We start from the raw sequence: 16,889 nt of genomic DNA, 5'->3' as shown, positions 1-16,889 counted from the left end.
TGGGAGAGTGGCTGGCTATGGTGGCTCACACCTATAATCCCAGTGTGTTGGGAGCCCAAGGTGGCAGATCACTTGAGGTCAGGAGATTGAGACCAGCCTGGCCAACATAGTGAAACCCTGTCTCTATTAAAAACACAAAAATTAGCCGAGCATGATGGTACGCACCTGTAATCCCAGCTAGGCTTACAGGAGGCTGAGGCAGGAAAATCACTTGAACCCAGGAAGTGGAGGTTGCAATGGGCCAAAATCGTGCTGCTGCACTACAGCCTGGGCAACAGAGTGAGACTCTGTCTCAAAAAAAAAGAAAACTGGGAGAGTGGCTACAGCTGTATGAACCACTGCCATGGGCCAGGACATTCGCAATAGCAAAAATGTTCTCTTATAAATTTCTATTTTGGACAGTTCATTTGTGAATTAGGCAAGGTTACTCCAGATAAATATATATACATATATATATACACACACACACACATATATATATAAAAAACAGGAATTTAATATGCATAAATTGACTCTGAATTTTAGTGGAAATTTGAAGATGTTCTGGCAAAGGATATATTCTTTCTCAAGAACGTTTGAAAACCAAAGAATATCTTTACAAATTAATAATATATCTCTGTTCTTTCAATGCCTCTCCTGACACTAGTAAATTAATCATATGCCATAGTACAGGATATTTATTTATTTCAGCATCAAGGTCCCGTCAAAGCCTAGCTAACCGTCTCCAGTTATTCCTGAACTATCTATGGGTGGGAAATATTTGAAAGCTCAGGATTGCTGGGCAAATATCTGCATTACATAAGAAAATGTTACCTAATAATATTTTGTATTAGCATATGACTAGTTCTCAAAGCTTTATTACATAAATCCCATCTAATAAACTGAGGTACCATACTCAATTACAAGTTCTATACAGAGGGGAAGGAAACAAGAACTTTTATTCAGAAACAGTTATCTTGGCCAAAATTATGGCATGTTAAAATGTCTCTACTAGAATGGTTTGATTCCATGGTCTAAGATCTAAGTTTTTGATTCTGCCATCTGCAATGGCTTAAAGAGAAAAATGCTATGAGCTATCTAATATCAGAAGCTTCTTGTTCTAACAGGATGCCATCCTTAGGGACTCAAAAATATTTTTCATGATTATAGAAATGCTTTCCATAGACTCAACTGAAATGAAGGATGTGGTATATGGAAACTCTGACATGTTAAACACTTTTAAAAGTAACCTTTTATTTCAGAAATGTCAGTGAACACTTATTAATGAGAATACCTGCTTAAGTAATTTAGTATCAAGCAGGGTATATGTTTTAGGTTCTTTTAAACTTGGTGGTAATGACACCTTATTAACCCAGCAAGACTGTGTCAAAGCCCTCAGTAAAGCGACAGGGTTTCTTTTGGATCATGGTAACTTTTTAACATGAAAATAAAGAATATGAAGGAAAAGCTTAGTGGTACAGATTGCACTCTATAATAGAGCAGGAGTGAATGGTCTGACTTAATTGGAGAAAATCACCTATTAGCTAACTGATAATTTTGGAAAAATTCAAGGTACAGTTTATGTGTTCTTAGTACATGAGTTCCTATGATTGTATAATTAATGAGCATCTAACTAAAGATTTTATATATTCATTTGTTCATGTTTTGCTGTACACTCTGGAAAAAGATTAGTTTACTTAGTCTCTACAGGGATGTAGCCCTCTATTTTCATTTGCTCCATTTTTAACGATATTATCCTTTCTTGATAAAGTCTTTTGCTCTTGATTTCAGAGATTTGGAGGCTTTTTTTACTTGAGTCTCTCTCTCTCTCTCTCTCTATATATATATATATATATAGTAATTTTTCTGTTTTGCACAGGTAAAAATACTTTCTGCTGACTTTTATTTCTTCATTTCAGAACAGTGGCACTTTGTAAAGTAAAAGGTTCTATACAGATGTTTTTTAAGATAGAAGTCTGTCTTGGGTCTCAATGGAGAAAAAAGTATCTGCCATAAAGGTAGATACATTGCCTAGTGGAAGGGACCAAAATGTTATACGTAAGTCCCAACAAGCATCTTCATGATCCTCCCTCTCTGAGAGAATAAGCTTAAATTAAAACCAGCCTGCTTGCCAGCAGTAATCAGGGTAAAAAGCAAGGCTGGGGATCCTCCAGTGCACAATTTAATGTCACATGTTTGAATTAAGTACTTAACAGCATTATGTGGAGGGTGGAGGTGAGGGGGTAGAAGATCTTCTCCACAAGGTTTTCTAAACATGACAAGTGCAATGATAAAAGAAGAAAGCTGACAGGATTGACTTTATAAACACTTAACAACTGTGTATAGTACCAAACACTATAACTAAACCAAAAGACACATAACAAAATGGAAAAAATGTTTGCAATATATAACAATAAAAGCACCAATAATCTTAAAATATAAAGAACTCTTAATAAATAAGATAAAGATATCAAATAGAAAAATGGACAAAGGGCATGAAGAGACAAGTCACTATATATCTGTATCTTTCTACATCCATAGATAGATATATATACAGTCGTGCATTGCTGAATAATGGGGATTTGTTCTGAGAAACAGGTGATTTTGTTGTGTAAACACTGTAGAGTGTACTTATACAAACCAGGATGGTATAGTCTGCTGCACATCTATGCTATATGGTGTAGCCTATTGCCCCTAGTCTACAAACCAGGATAGGATGTTACTGTATGGAATACTGTAGGCAGCTGTAACACATGGTAAGTATTTGCATATCTAAACATAAAAAAGGTAAAGTAAAAACAGTATACAAGATAAAAAAATGTACACCTGTATGGGGGCACTTACCATGAACGGTGCTTGCAGGACTGGAAGTTGCTCTGAATGAGTCAATGTGAAGGCCTAGGACATTATTATACACTAGTGCAGACTTCATAGACATTGTATACTTAGGCTACACTAAATTTATTATAATTTTTTTCTTCAGTGATGAGTTAACCCTAGCTTACTGTAACTTTCTATTTTATAAACTTTTAAATTATTAACTTTTTGACTCTTTTTATAAAGTAACAGCTTAAAACACAAACATTGCACAGCTGTACAAAACTATTTTCCTTTTTTATATACTTATTCCATAAGCTTTTTTTTCTGTTTTCAAAGTGGTTGTTTTTTAAAAAAATTTTAAAACACATTTTTGTTAAAAACTAAAATACAAACACACATATTAGCCTAGGACTACACACGGTCAAGATCATCAAGAAGTCACTAGGCAAGAGGAAATTTTCGGCTCCATGATAATCTTATGGGACCACCACTGTGTATGTGGTCAGTCATTAGCCAAAACATTGCTATGTGGTGCACAGTATATTTTCAATAGAAAAATGTTTAACCTTACTAGTAGTCAAAGAAATACAAATGTTGAAGCAATCATAAGATGAAAATAGAACATGCATTCCATTTTTAGGTATTATCCTAAGTAAAGCATTATGGATATGTGTAGATTTAGCTACTACGATGTTCACTGAAGCACTGTTCACAATGGCGGCAAACTGGAAACACCTTAAATTCCAGGAATAGAGGAGCTAAACAGATTCCAGCTTATGGTTCATTACAGAATATCATGTAGCCATTACAAAATGGTGGCACAGAATACTAGTCCTCAGACAGGGGATGTGTACCACGTCCACTTGCAGAACTTAAAAAAACAGAGCTGCCCCACACCTGAAATTCTGTTTTAGTATGTGATTCTGAGGTATACTTTCAGTTGAGAACTACTATTGCAGAAGTATACGTAATGACAGAAAATGCTTGTGTTATATTGTGAAAATGCAATTTTTTTTTTTTAGAAAAACAGTAAGTATTAGTATTAAGAAGAAAAAAACATGGCCTTCCTTTTCCTGAATTTTGGCAGACTAGAGTTTCTCAGTGGCCTGACTAAAGAACATTTAAAAGCTAAATAAAATATTAAGAGATAAATTTGCATATGCGTAAAGACTAGATGGCTATACTTTAACATGTTATTAGTGATTATCTATAGATAATAGAATTATAGGATGTTTTGCTGTGATTTTCTATCAAATTGCTACAATTACTACATATGACTTTGCTTATTAGAAAAAGAAAAATTTCAAATTTCCCCTCTTCTAAGTCACAAACTCATTTGGAGAGGAAATGTCTGATGATCAAAAAGAGGAGTTCAAGAGTTATAGACAATGCGTTATCTGTCTGTTCCTAAAGGAATATTTCACTTAGTTGTTTTAAATGCCCTCTCGATATTACATCCCTACTAACTTCCAACGATGCCAAAGTTTACATATGATTATAAAAAGGAGATTCAATTCAAGGAAATAAACACTGCCTGAAAGGTAGTGCATTGAGGCAGCTCTAATCTTTTGATAGCCTAGACAAGGCAATCTGACGACGACTGACATACCAGCTATAAAAGCACAAACCTCAAATGCAAGTGTTGACTAAGCAGGAAAAACAATGTACCTGTCCATTTCTTACTGGTGGACCCACCACGGCTGTTGCCTCCTCGGGGAGACTGATGCCTGATGACTCACTGGCACTGAGTTTCCCCAGTGATGCTGCCTTCAGCAGTGCATCCATCTTCTTCCTATTTTCCTCTTTTGTGAGAGCCAGCTCTCTCTTCAGGAGCTCGGCGCCACACCAGTGCTGCCATTCTGTAAAGCAGTGTCGGAGAACTTGTTTCCGGTTATGCTCAGCGGCCAGTTGTTGTTTTCTAAGCAACAAAGCACTTCCATTAAAATAAAGAAGCCATTTACAGTTTGTTAATTGATAATATAAACGAAACATAAGTCCAAAAGGGTTCTAGAAATGTTCCATCTTAGCTCTCGCTTAACATTTTGTATTAAGCTAAATGAAATTGCTTTATAAATTCCCCAGTGCAAAGGATCTCCTCATAGAAGGTGTCAGCACTTCAACAGATTACCTTCAAGAAGAAAGAGGAACTGTTCTGTTCTCTCATGTCACAAAGGCATATTAATTTTTTTTTGATTACCATAGTTTCTGAAAGCTTTTGGAGGGGAAAGAGCAAAAAGAAGGGGTACATAAGTAATGACTTTTAAAAGATGAATGCATGAGGGAGACAGAGGTTCAGCTATGCATGAAAATTTTAAAAAGACAGGTTTGGGAGAAAGAGAAAGGAACAAAATTGTAACACTTAACAAGTTAAATTGTTAATAATTTAAGTATAAGGCTTACAAAATCAAAGTAAAACTCTGAGGGTTGATCTTGTGAAAGAAGAACTGGCCAGGGAAAGGACTGCTAAAGAGAAGGACTCATTTACCAAACCCTTGAACTGAATATCTATGTCTGCCCCAAGAAGTACTTGCTAAGCACTAGATGTGTGAAGGGCAAAGGCAAGGCCCCTGGTCTCATGGAACTCATTTATTTTCTACACCTTCCTAAGAAAGAGCTCACTTTGATTCCTGGAAACTTTACAAATATTAGGGAACATGACTAAGGGGAGGTTGGGATGTGGTATTACAGCCAGCCACATTTTCTTCCCAATGGGAATCTCCATTAGGAGATTTGGTGGCAGTCAGTTGAGAATTCAAGCATAGAGGCCTCTGAGATCTATCTATAAGTGAATGGTTATTATCCTGAAGAACTGAGCTGTGAGTGTGGAACTTATTATGTGGTATCAGGAATCAGCTTTGAGGTTCAAAACATAATACTGTTTAGACACACACTGGATTGTATCTTGGAAAGGTGACTCATATAAGTTCTCCATCATACCATTTGCATATCCATTTCTGTTAAACATACATAATGCTTAACTCTCCTCATGGACTCTTCGGGGTCATATCAAGCAAATCATAAAGTTCTTAACTCAGTGAGTCAGGAGACCATTTCTACAGTTCTTAAATGTTTATATGACCTTTAAACCTTTTCTGACTACAACCTACAGTAAGAAAAAATGTCACATTGTGACTCAATATACAAGTTTATGTGTGTGTGTGTATAAAAGTTTCACCAAATAATATTTACCCTTACCACAAGAGACATACTCTGATATTTCTAATCTATTCTATATTTCTTTTAAAAATAAGCAACCTTGCTAACAGCATATTTCATTATATTTAATTGTTTCCTTCCAATGCATTGATAGGTACCCAATAAATACTTAGAGATTGACTTACTGATGGTTTTTGTAATAAAAGTATAATATAGGTGGTAATAAACATTTATGTGTGTTTTATGTAAATAAATATCTAAGACTGAATAATCTTGAAATAAAAATTTTAGAAGGAATAACAATAATAAATCAAATAGCAACACAGGTAAGAACAAAGCTCCAAAAATCAGTGTATAAATAGTGAACAAAAAAACTCTGTAACACTTTATTCAAGTGAGTAAAAATCATAAATTTCTATAGGATAGAAAATGTACATTGCTGTGTCTGATTAATGTGAAATTCAATTTCCATCAATCTGCTCTGGAAGGAGGAGTGTGAAATTTACCTGATATATTAATTTCCTGTTTTTACAGCACAAACAGCCAAAAGCAGCACTGGTGTTTTGACTGTCAAGGAGATTATTTGGACACTATGAAAAGGCAAAGAGGAAAACACTTCTGTAAATATAACAAGACTAAAAAAGTAAGAAAACGAGTGGGCTTAAAGCCCACTCTATAATGGTTGTGTGGGGATATGAAAACGAAGTTGGCCAGGTGCAGTGGCTGATGCCTGTAATCGCAGGAATCTGGGAGGCCAAGGTGAGTGGATCACTTGAGCCCAGGAGTTTGAGACTTGGGCCACATAGTGAAACTTCATATCTACAGAAAATACAAAAATTAGCTGGGCGTGGTGGTGAGTGCCTGTAGTCCCAGCTACTTGGGAGGCTGAAGCGGGAGGATCACCTGAGCCTGGGAAGTGGAAGTTGCAGTGAGCTGAGATTGTGCCACTGTACTCCAGCCTGAGCGACAGAGTGAGACCCTGTGTCAAAAAAAAAAAAAAAAAAGTCAAAAAGAAAAAACAGAAAATGTAGTTATGATATCTGTATTTGTGGTTTGAGGCAGAAAGGCAGAAGCACAGAAGCCAGAGATTCAGGGACAAGGATAGTTCCACTCCTGTTCTCTTGCAGCTCACTTCAGCAGAGTGACAATGCTGCATACAAGCCAATTTCTATACTTTTTAAAAGATGACACTAAAAACATATTTCTAAAAGCAAAAAATCACTTAAATTTCTTACACCTTAGTCAGATGCAACTTACTTTGGTATGCTCACCTAAAGAAATGGTTTCAGACATAGGTGCCAGATAATCATAAATGGAAGGGCAGAGTTCCCTTATGAAAAACAGCCTATCACAATTTCCTTGCAATCTGAAATCAGGGAATTTCTAGCCAGAGTATATAAATTGACCATCACAATGATATATAACTGCATGCAGAGAAAGGCAGTCTCTGCTCATCTAAGAATATGAAATACAAAAGGTTTGAGTAGGAATTTAAGTATGAACCTTGCTGCCCAGGATGAACACTCAATGATACCAAGTGACTGGCGCATGTTTGGAACTTACAAGTCAGGAGAAGAATGCTGACTAGATATGGGACACTGGGCCCGAAACTGAGTTTCTATGCCCCAGATTCATCCTCAAAAACAGTGTCAGTAAGCCCTATTATGCTGTCTATCCCACAAGAGTTTTTTTTCTGAGAATCTAATTCAATTTAAAACAACCCTGAAAATATAGAACACAATTCACATGTAAGGTAATACCCACTATCTTAGGACAAGACTACTAGATATCTGAAAAGTGTCTTGAATGTTTTAAAAGCAAATGAAAAATGACACATAATCACAAGCTGGTGATCTGATTGAGTGCTGTAATCTGATGCAGAACATAAAAAAGCAGTGACATGAACAGTTACGTTTGGGATGAGCAGGTTCAGCAGGAGTAGGAATGAATAAGCTCATGCATTCAATAATGTGCCAGGTGCCCCCAGGGACAAAATGGAAGATAAAAACTTTGTTTTAAAAAGTTTTAAAGTTTTAAACTCTGTTTTAAAAAGTTTTAAAGTGAGCCAGGCCATGAAAGCTTTGTCCTCTGCCTGTGTGATAGAGAGATCAGGAGCTCTACCAGGTGAAGATACCATGCGGCTTCTGGCTGCTCACCTGCATACCCACGTGAGCAGAAGGAAGGACAATTGAACATGATTAACAGGCACACTCCGTAAATTATTTCCAAAAGAACATTGAAATCCGGAATACTGGAAATGAGAATATCTGATGGCCTGTTTTCAATTCAGCCTCACTTCTCCTCCCCGCCTCCAGGTGAGCCTGGTGGGTTCACCCTGACCTGTTCCTACACAAGCCTGCCTACGTACTAGTTTATTAGTTCTTCTCCAAACTAAAAAATGCCCTTTTCTAGTGAGCCACATTCTGCCTCTTTCAGAAGGTGGGGCTCATGAATTTCTATTTCTAGAAAGCTCCTCAGGGGATTATAATGAAGGATAGCCAAGTGTATGTCACTCCTAAGTATTTATCTTATGGTGTCTTCTGTTGCAATTGTGTTAAATATTTGGGTACAATTTTAACTTCCCCATTTAGATAAAAAAACTAGAAGGCAATAATGTTAAATACTTTTGTTCCCCCATCCTATCCCCAGGACTTAGGAGAGGATCTAGCATACAGTAAGCATCAGTAAAGCTGGTTGACTGAACTAATTTATCCCAATCAAACAGTATGAACGAATGAACGAACAAACAAATGAGATGGTTTGAAGAACGCCAAAGGGCCAGTTTTTCTCACTGGCCTGCCACAGTACCCTCAAATCTCTGTCACTCCCACTTTGGGCACTGTTTCCAGACAGTGCCTGTTAAAATTAAAAAAAATATATATGTCCCGGGAGGGATAACATATCAAGTGAGAATTACAGTAACAAAGAACAAAGGGCTTGAGGGACAAAGGGAAGAGATAAAAGCATGTTCCAGGAAAGGCCCAGGGCACTGGTGCAGGAGAGGGCAGGATTAAAGACTGTGGAAGTTAATACAGAGAAGGGCAGAGATGCGCCCCAGGAAAGAATTGAGAAATCTGGGAAGCGGGGCTCAGGAAGGGCTGGCAGAAGATTTTTTAAAATTTTTATTTTAATTTTTCCATAGTTATTGGGATACATACTTACATGAGTAAGTTTTTTGGTAGTGATTTGTGAGATTTTGGTGCAGATGTTGAAAACAAACCCTGTTTCTTCCCAGTTTTGTCTGGGGCTAGCTGTAAATGCAGACAGAAAGTGGGAGAGGAGGAATGGAAGATCTGGAACCAACTTTCAAAAGTGAACATGCTAAGGAAATTGAATATACAGTATAAATTTCAATACCACCATCTCAAGGGTCTAATTTAGTGTGTGTACTAGAATTTTCTTGTATTACTAAGTGAATCCTCAGGGTTTGGAAAATTTGTTCATGTTGAAGCTGCATCACAATATTGTAAGGAAATTTTATAACATCATTACCACAACTTATTTTAAAATAATAAAGATGAACAAAAATAGAGTAACCACAATTCCCATTAGGAAAAGCAAGACACATTTTTAGAAGAAAAAAGTGGATGAATCCTTGGATTGCAAGTGAGACCCAGCACACGCTCCAAAAGGAAAGATGGTTGCTAAATTACAAATACGAAAAAGAGAGGGATTTGTGGTTGCTTCAGAGAGAAAGTGGGAAGAACAGAAAGAAAAGGGGGGAAAGAAAAAAGCCCACAGGTCTAGGCCCATCGTGGCAGACAGGCCAGTGAGCGGAAATCTAGGTGGCAAACACACACGTCAGTGAGGGAACTAGAGGATGAGGACACAACTGACATTTAAATAATGAACATAATGAGTAATTTCAATGTCCAGGTGAGTGAACCACAGAATCACCTGTGTTTGGTCAATCTGGTCAGAGCTAAGTTTCTACAATGAGTAACCATGATAATAAATGCTCTCTCTTATCCCTGAGCTGTCTATTTAGAAAGAATGCTTCAAAACCCTATCAAATTAAATTGCAGGAGAGGAAGCAATTGAGTTCTTCATTTGTTCCCTGATGTGCTTATTATTCAACAGGTATGGATTTAGTGTCCATTGAGGCTGCTCTTTGCTCTGTGACCTTGAGTCACTTACTGTCTCTGGGCCTTACTTTTATCATCTGTAAAATGAGGGGCTGGATCAGATGATCCTTGAGGTGCCTTCCTGCTCTGGGATGTTTTTTGCTTCATAGTAAAAAATTATTATAAGTTAAATATTTTCTAACTCTGTCAGTTAAAAAATGTTTAGTATCCATTCTAAACATTTAAAAATAGTCACTTGAAAATAATTCACAGACACAAGACAAAAAGTTCTGAGAAGATCTTTTTTAAAAAATTGGCACATTATGCTATTATGAAATCCCTATTTAGTGCTTTTATATTTAAACAGTTTAATTGGAATGGAATCTTAAATTTTCCAGATTTTCCTTATACAAGTTTCTTCCAGCATGTAAATCTTATAGGCCACTTTTAACTTCAACATCCAAGTGTCCACTCATTTTATGCCTGCATTCACACTGCATCCACATTACAACCCCAGTTTCCCTTCTTTATCCAACAAATCCTGCCAGCTGTTCCTTTCTGAGTGAGCTATCATCCTAATTCCTTGTATCAATCACCAGGTCCTCAGATTTAAGAAACAAACTATGGGAGAGTTTTCTGTGTTGGCCTCTTTTTTTTTCACCAAAGATTTCTCCCAGCATATCATAGGAAAGGGAAATTGACTAGGTCACCCTCCTGCTTAAAAAACCTTCAAGGATTCACCTTTTTTTTTTTTTTTTTTTTTTTTTTTTTTAACCAAAGACTACCTTAACTCCATGTCCTGGCATTCGAGGCCATTCAGAAGTTGATGTACTTGATGACCACATGCTTGATAATCTCCAGCCAATCCAGATGGCTATGCTTCATGCCATCATCCCAGTCTCCCTGTCTCTACCTAGGAACATCCTATTGACCATGAAGAGCTCAGATCAAGACCCATCTTCTTGATAAAGCCTTTCCTGGCACTCTAGGAATCTCCTTAGCCACAGCTACACATTCTTGTCATGTTCTCAGCAGCAGATGGAGATGTATTATTCAGTTAACAATACTCCTCAATACCTGTACAGTCTCTAGATCTTGTTTTGCCCATTCATCTGTGAGTTCTTTGAGGACAAGGGGCCATGCACCAGTCTCCAGGCCTGATGCTATCACAGGATTACTCAACTTTAAGGGGCACCATGCCCTTCTATGTAAAAATACTTGCATTTATCATTTATGTGATTTTTCATCCTGAATGAATGACAGCACTGCCAGTAGAGAAGTGATTACATATAAAAACATGGATTTCTCCCCAACTCCTAAGTAAACAAATAGTTCCTTCACATGGACACAGAGAGGGGAACAGCACACACCAGGGCCTGTTGAGGGGTGGAGGATGAGGGGAGGAAACTTAGAGGATGGGTCAACAGGTACAGCAAACCACCATGGTACACATATACCTATGTAACAAACCTGCACATTCTGCACATCATTTATCACTTTTTTAAAGAAGAAATAAAGAAAAACAAACAAACAAAAAACCAAATGGTTCCTTTTACATCTGTGATTTTGATTCAAGAATGCAAACTTGAACTTGTAAATAATAAGAAGAAAAGTATTTGATTTTAAGATGATGGAATAAAGAAAGCCTCATTTAAAGACAGAATTCTGTGTCATTCACAAGCATAAGAAGGAGCTGTTATAAAGGTGTCAAAAAACCTCTAAATAAGGTGTGGAACAAAAGATGGTAGAGCAGGAAGACGCATTCTTGGCAGGTTGGCCCTCCCAGATGGATGCTCTCTGTGTCCTTAATTAACATTTTATGTGTATACAGTGATTTCTATGAATGAGAATTATTGGCATATAAGCCAAACACCCTCTTTTGAATTCTAAGATGGTCCAGGATACAATGCTACTACACCAGAACGCAAGGGAAAATCCTAATACTTGCTTCCCTTAAAGAAAGAAGATCATGTACAATGTATATTTTAGTTTAGTTTAGTTTAGTTTAGTTTATTGGAGACAGGGTCTCACTACGTTCCCCAGGCTGGTCTTGAACTCCTAGGCTCAAGTGATCCTCCTGCCTTAGCCTTCTGAGTAGCTGGGATTACAGGCACACTCCACTGCTCCTGGCTAGCATATTTAAATAATTTTGTTTACTTATAATTTTCAGTTAAAATTTTCTAGTTTGAGATGTAACAGAGAAAAACTGTGATTTCCGTATTTTATAAGTGGATAAGATTACTCTAGTCAGCATGTGTAAAGTTTATTTGTGGATTCTTCAGGAGGAAAATATCCTAGATAAACATACTAGAAGGATTTTCACAATACAAATAATGATACCTGTTTTCTTCCCTAAGATCATTTTCCAAGGCTTGAGTCTCCCGCTGCAACTTCTGGGATCTTGTGTAGTCTCTCCAGGCCCGCAGGACCTTCAGCTGAATCTTCCAGTCAGACAGGGTCCCAGCTTTCCCCAGCTTAATCCTATGATCAAGAATCAGCTTGTGCCAGGCAGAGAAATACCGTTTTTGACACTGCAGTGGAAACATTAGGAAAATCACCATCCATTAGCACTAGTGTTTCTAATATCTAACACTGACAGCCCTCTCCTCAGATTTTCCCCTCACACTTATTAAAAACAAATATAGGAACTGTTGTCTTAATGGAAGGGAAGAGACAAAACACAATTCCTTTATGCTAATAATGACAAGGAATATTCAATCATGCAAATGAGGCATTCTCAGCTCTCACAACTTAAACTAAAATACTTCATTCTCATTGTAAGCCACCAGTCCCATGGGGAGCTGGAATAAGTCACATCTATGACATGAACCAAGGGGCTTGTTTGAGAAGCTTGAAAACCTGTCTCCAACATGACTCCCCCGCCAAGGTGTCTTGGAGCTCAAAATACCAACCATTTAATTCATTACCGTTTATAACACCATTACCGTTTATAACTACCGTGTAGTGCCCTACACAAGTGAACGTGAGAGATTCCATGAAGATGGGATGGAGTCTCTGGTCCCTGAGAATAAGACAGCTAAAAACAACAAAATCAGCTGGGCTACTACCACTGACCACTTTGGGGCTCTGGTGAGTCTAGAGAGACTAGATGTTCAGGTTGCCTATAATCTTCCGCTACATGCATTTGACAGCAAATTAGACAAGGTCTACTGACCCTAAGGATGTCCCAAAGCAGTACTTTACTCACGATCCTAGTCTAAGAAAATCACTGAGACCTAGTCCTTGCCTGTATCTTCTCTCTTTTCAGCAAACTTTACATTCCTTCTAGATCAAATTACTTTCAGCTTTTGGCCTTGACATCAACCATGCCATTTCATAGTTTCCTATCTATGTTCGCATTGGGTTGGTGCAAAAGTAGTTGTGGTTTTTATCATTGCTTTTCATAGCCAAAAACTGCAATAACTTTTGCACCAACCTAATACTAATTTATCTGTCCCTCTTTTCTGCCTTCTGTCTGCCTAACTACTTCGGTAGTCACCTCTCTCAGGAAGCCCTCCTATTACCAGTCCCTCTACCTAAATGTAACTGCCCATCCACTGTCTTCCTAAAGCAATCTATGCTTTCTTCAGCCAAAACACCCAACACACTATATCATAATTACCAGTTTACCTTTTTCCCCTAGACTGTGAGCCTCCTGAGAGAAGGGAATAGGTCTCATAAATGGGAATGGTAAATCTGACTGTGGCATTGAGTGTGGGGGGCATCAAAACAAAAACTAACCTCATAGAAAGTGACTTCGTGGGAAATATGGAGGATGCCTGATGACCAGTTTCAAGGATGTGCCAGATTTATCAGGCAAATATTTACTGCTTCTTTCTCTATAAAAATACTTAACTTTCTTAATTTGAGCATTTACTAAGCAACCATCACTGTGTTTCAATTTGGGGACTCTGCACAAAATTGTTTGACATGACCTCTACTTTTGAGAAGTTATAGGGAAAGAGGATGTATCAATGAAAAGACCAATAACATAAGAAAGCATCTACTAGAATTCTTAGAAATTGTCCATTTGGCCAGAAATGTTTTCCAAACAGGGTATTAGTTTATATTCTTGTTCTGACAAACTAAACAATATTCTTCATTATAATTTCTCATTAGGAGAAACCATGGCAAACTTTAAAAAGCCCTTTCCCTATGTCAAATGAGGCACGTGTTCTAGACCTTCACCTCAGATCTCTTGGAGGGGATGAAAGAGGGGAAGGGAGAGAGGAAGGAAAGGGTATTTGCTGAATACTGGACACTCTTTCAGTTGTAACAGGGAGAAAAGATATAGCTGCCAGGTTGAGGGGTATGCCTTTTGCATCATTTGTTTACCTCTTCCACAAAACACAGCATGAAAAAAAATGGTGTTAACTTGTGTGCCATGGTCTAAAGAAAATGTTCTGTGTCTGTTTACCACGTCCCTTTAAGAAGTCCTCTTGAATGACTTGGTAAAATATTCTATGTGTAGCTATCTCTAATTTTAACTTCAGGATTATTTCAAATGATGAAAAATAGTACAAACATAATCCATCTTGATAATAATAACACTATTAATAGTGTCCTTTGATTTTGACATTCCTTTTCTTTGTAAAGTTCAAAGCATCTTACATGTAATATATTTATTAATTTGCAAGCCATCATTATAAAACAAAGATTATAAATATTATTATGATTTACTTCACCAAGCTAAAACTTCAAGTAGAGAAAGGTTTAATGACTAAAATCACAAGTAAAGAGTTAGTGGTACACCTAAGGCTGAAACTGAAACATTCCAGCATCCTGATGACTCTAATCTATTAGGCAAAAACATCTCTCCTGAAAAAGAAGGGCACATTTTTGGCGCTTTCATAGTGAAAGAAAACTCTATACATAACTTACCATGGTAGAAAAGCATTGGTTAGGGACATATCTGAATGTAGGAGGGGAAATTTTGAGTTTATAAATTCTATAGTCAATATGTTTATTTAAAAATACTTATGTTGAGACTTTGAGACCAAAATGATCAGTTTTAAAGGTCTATAATTCAGGTTCACCACAGAGAAGCTAACACAAGAGCAAAGTGACAGACCTGTATAGCAACTACTTCCTTGAAATTGACTTGGTATTGGTTTTTTCCCTGCCTGCTCAAAAAAAGCAATCCCATTAAAATTTAAATTAAAAAAATAAAGTGTGAATCAAGAATAGCTGCTTAGTTATTCTTGATTCATAGCAAACATTATCCAGGTATACAGGAGTCCCATAAATGTGTTTGAAGAAAATATTTGGGAAAGGAATATACTCAGTTCCATCTTCTCTGGAAGAAGATGCTAGTTCTGTTTTTATTTAGAAGGGTGGCACACTTCCACAGTCCTGAACTATTTATTCTTTCTATTCCTCCCTACCCCCAGCTTACTTCCTGATGTTCCCAGACCTGCTTCTCCTCGTTAGTTTTCTATACTTTGGAACTACCATAGCGCTCTATCCCTTTGCTTTTTAAAACAAGACATATGACTTAAAACCACAACTGGGTTGGAAGAGGAATATGTTCTGTTTAAGCCAGGAGAACTTAAGTTTTAACTAGCTAGGCAACTAGTCTGATTTCCCTCCATTTATTTCCTAGTTCATTTATTTTTGTACCGTTTTTAGTTCTGATAGATTTTCAAATATAGTCAGGCACTCTTTTCCTAACTTCCATCATCTCTTTATCATAGTTGTGGTAATAATTAAGGCTTGATATAGGTAAATAAACTACAGAAAGTCACTGGAGGAAGAACTGTTCCTAAGTACCTATCTATAATAATTTCTAAAATAAAATACTACCTGGTGAAATTTAGAAAGTTTTAAAGTGAAATGGTATCCTCCACACAAAATCTTCCACAATACATCATTTGGTTGTTAAGGATTCCACTGAAGAGAAGAAATGACAGCTCACTCTGCTAAATTTATTACCTGCACTGGAGTTGCCCTCGTTCTGTTAGCCAGAAAAGCTCTTCCCTGAAGTGTAATCACACTACTGTCACTAGGAATGATTGACGTTAGGTGGAACAGCAATTTGCTATCTAATCTTCATTGTAATTCTAACCCTGTCACTAGAGATGCTTGTTCTGATTAATGAAGCGGGTAACTCATCAAAATTCCTCATCTATTTCTCTTTTGTCAGAAAGTTCAGTGATAATTGCATCAAAATTCTCCCTCATGGAAAAATAAACAATGAATTGTTAAGAGGACAAAAATGTCAACAAGTTTACAATTTATTTTTGCTGAATAGAACTAACTTTGTTGCAACTAATGGTCTAGGGGAGTTGGCAAAGGCTGGAATGTCAGGAAGAAAGCTACATTCCACACCCAGGCCCCTAAGTGACTCCTTGCTGTTCTCAGGCCAAAAGAACAGAAACTTTATTGCTACAAAAGGGAGCAATCCCCAACTTCCCTTTTCCTTTGCGAGCTACTGTGGCTGGGCAGAAGACACCAGAGATGCTATGAAGTCCCTGGGGATTAGAGAGTTAGTTTTAAGTTGAAATGAGGAAGGAGAAAAAAATTTAATAAAAAATGGGATCTTTGTCATGGCAAAATAAATCTCCAGTAGGAAGTGCAGTATTGAATTCTGCAATGGAAAAGCAATACCCCTGACCCATCCTATTCCTGATTTTCGTAATTTTGCCCCAAAGAAAAGACAGGAAATCATGGTAATCCTCAACCCCAACTACATATGCTCATAACTAATTGCATTAGAGAAAATATACTCAGTTCCCAGAACACAGTGCTAAGACCTGAACTTGCTGCTGGGTTCCATGGAAAAGCCTAGAAGCCTAAACTTTGACAACCACTGCCATGTGAAATGATACCCCTGGCTATAGACAAAAAAACTACTTCTGTTATATCCTGGAA

General features: G+C 37.2%; 1 protein-coding gene across 3 annotated transcripts in view; it reads right to left on the bottom strand.

Annotated features, from left to right (window-relative positions):
- Positions 1 to 16,889, bottom strand: part of CCDC191 (coiled-coil domain containing 191) — an 88,720-nt gene that overhangs the window by 41,868 nt on the left and 29,963 nt on the right. For all 3 annotated transcript variants that reach the window (XM_050778782.1, XM_050778781.1, XM_050778783.1), the window contains 2 exons: positions 12,360 to 12,550; positions 4,468 to 4,717 (listed from right to left, as the gene is read on the bottom strand). In XM_050778782.1, the coding sequence (XP_050634739.1) occupies positions 4,468 to 4,717; positions 12,360 to 12,550 (441 nt within the window). The remainder of the gene's footprint in view (positions 1 to 4,467; positions 4,718 to 12,359; positions 12,551 to 16,889) is intronic.

The sequence above is a fragment of the Macaca thibetana genome, chromosome 2, assembly GCF_024542745.1.
Source record: "Macaca thibetana thibetana isolate TM-01 chromosome 2, ASM2454274v1, whole genome shotgun sequence".
NCBI classification, from domain to species: Eukaryota; Metazoa; Chordata; class Mammalia; order Primates; family Cercopithecidae; genus Macaca; species Macaca thibetana.
Note: the sequence above shows the minus strand (reverse complement) of the source record. Positions and strands in the feature narration are given on the sequence as shown.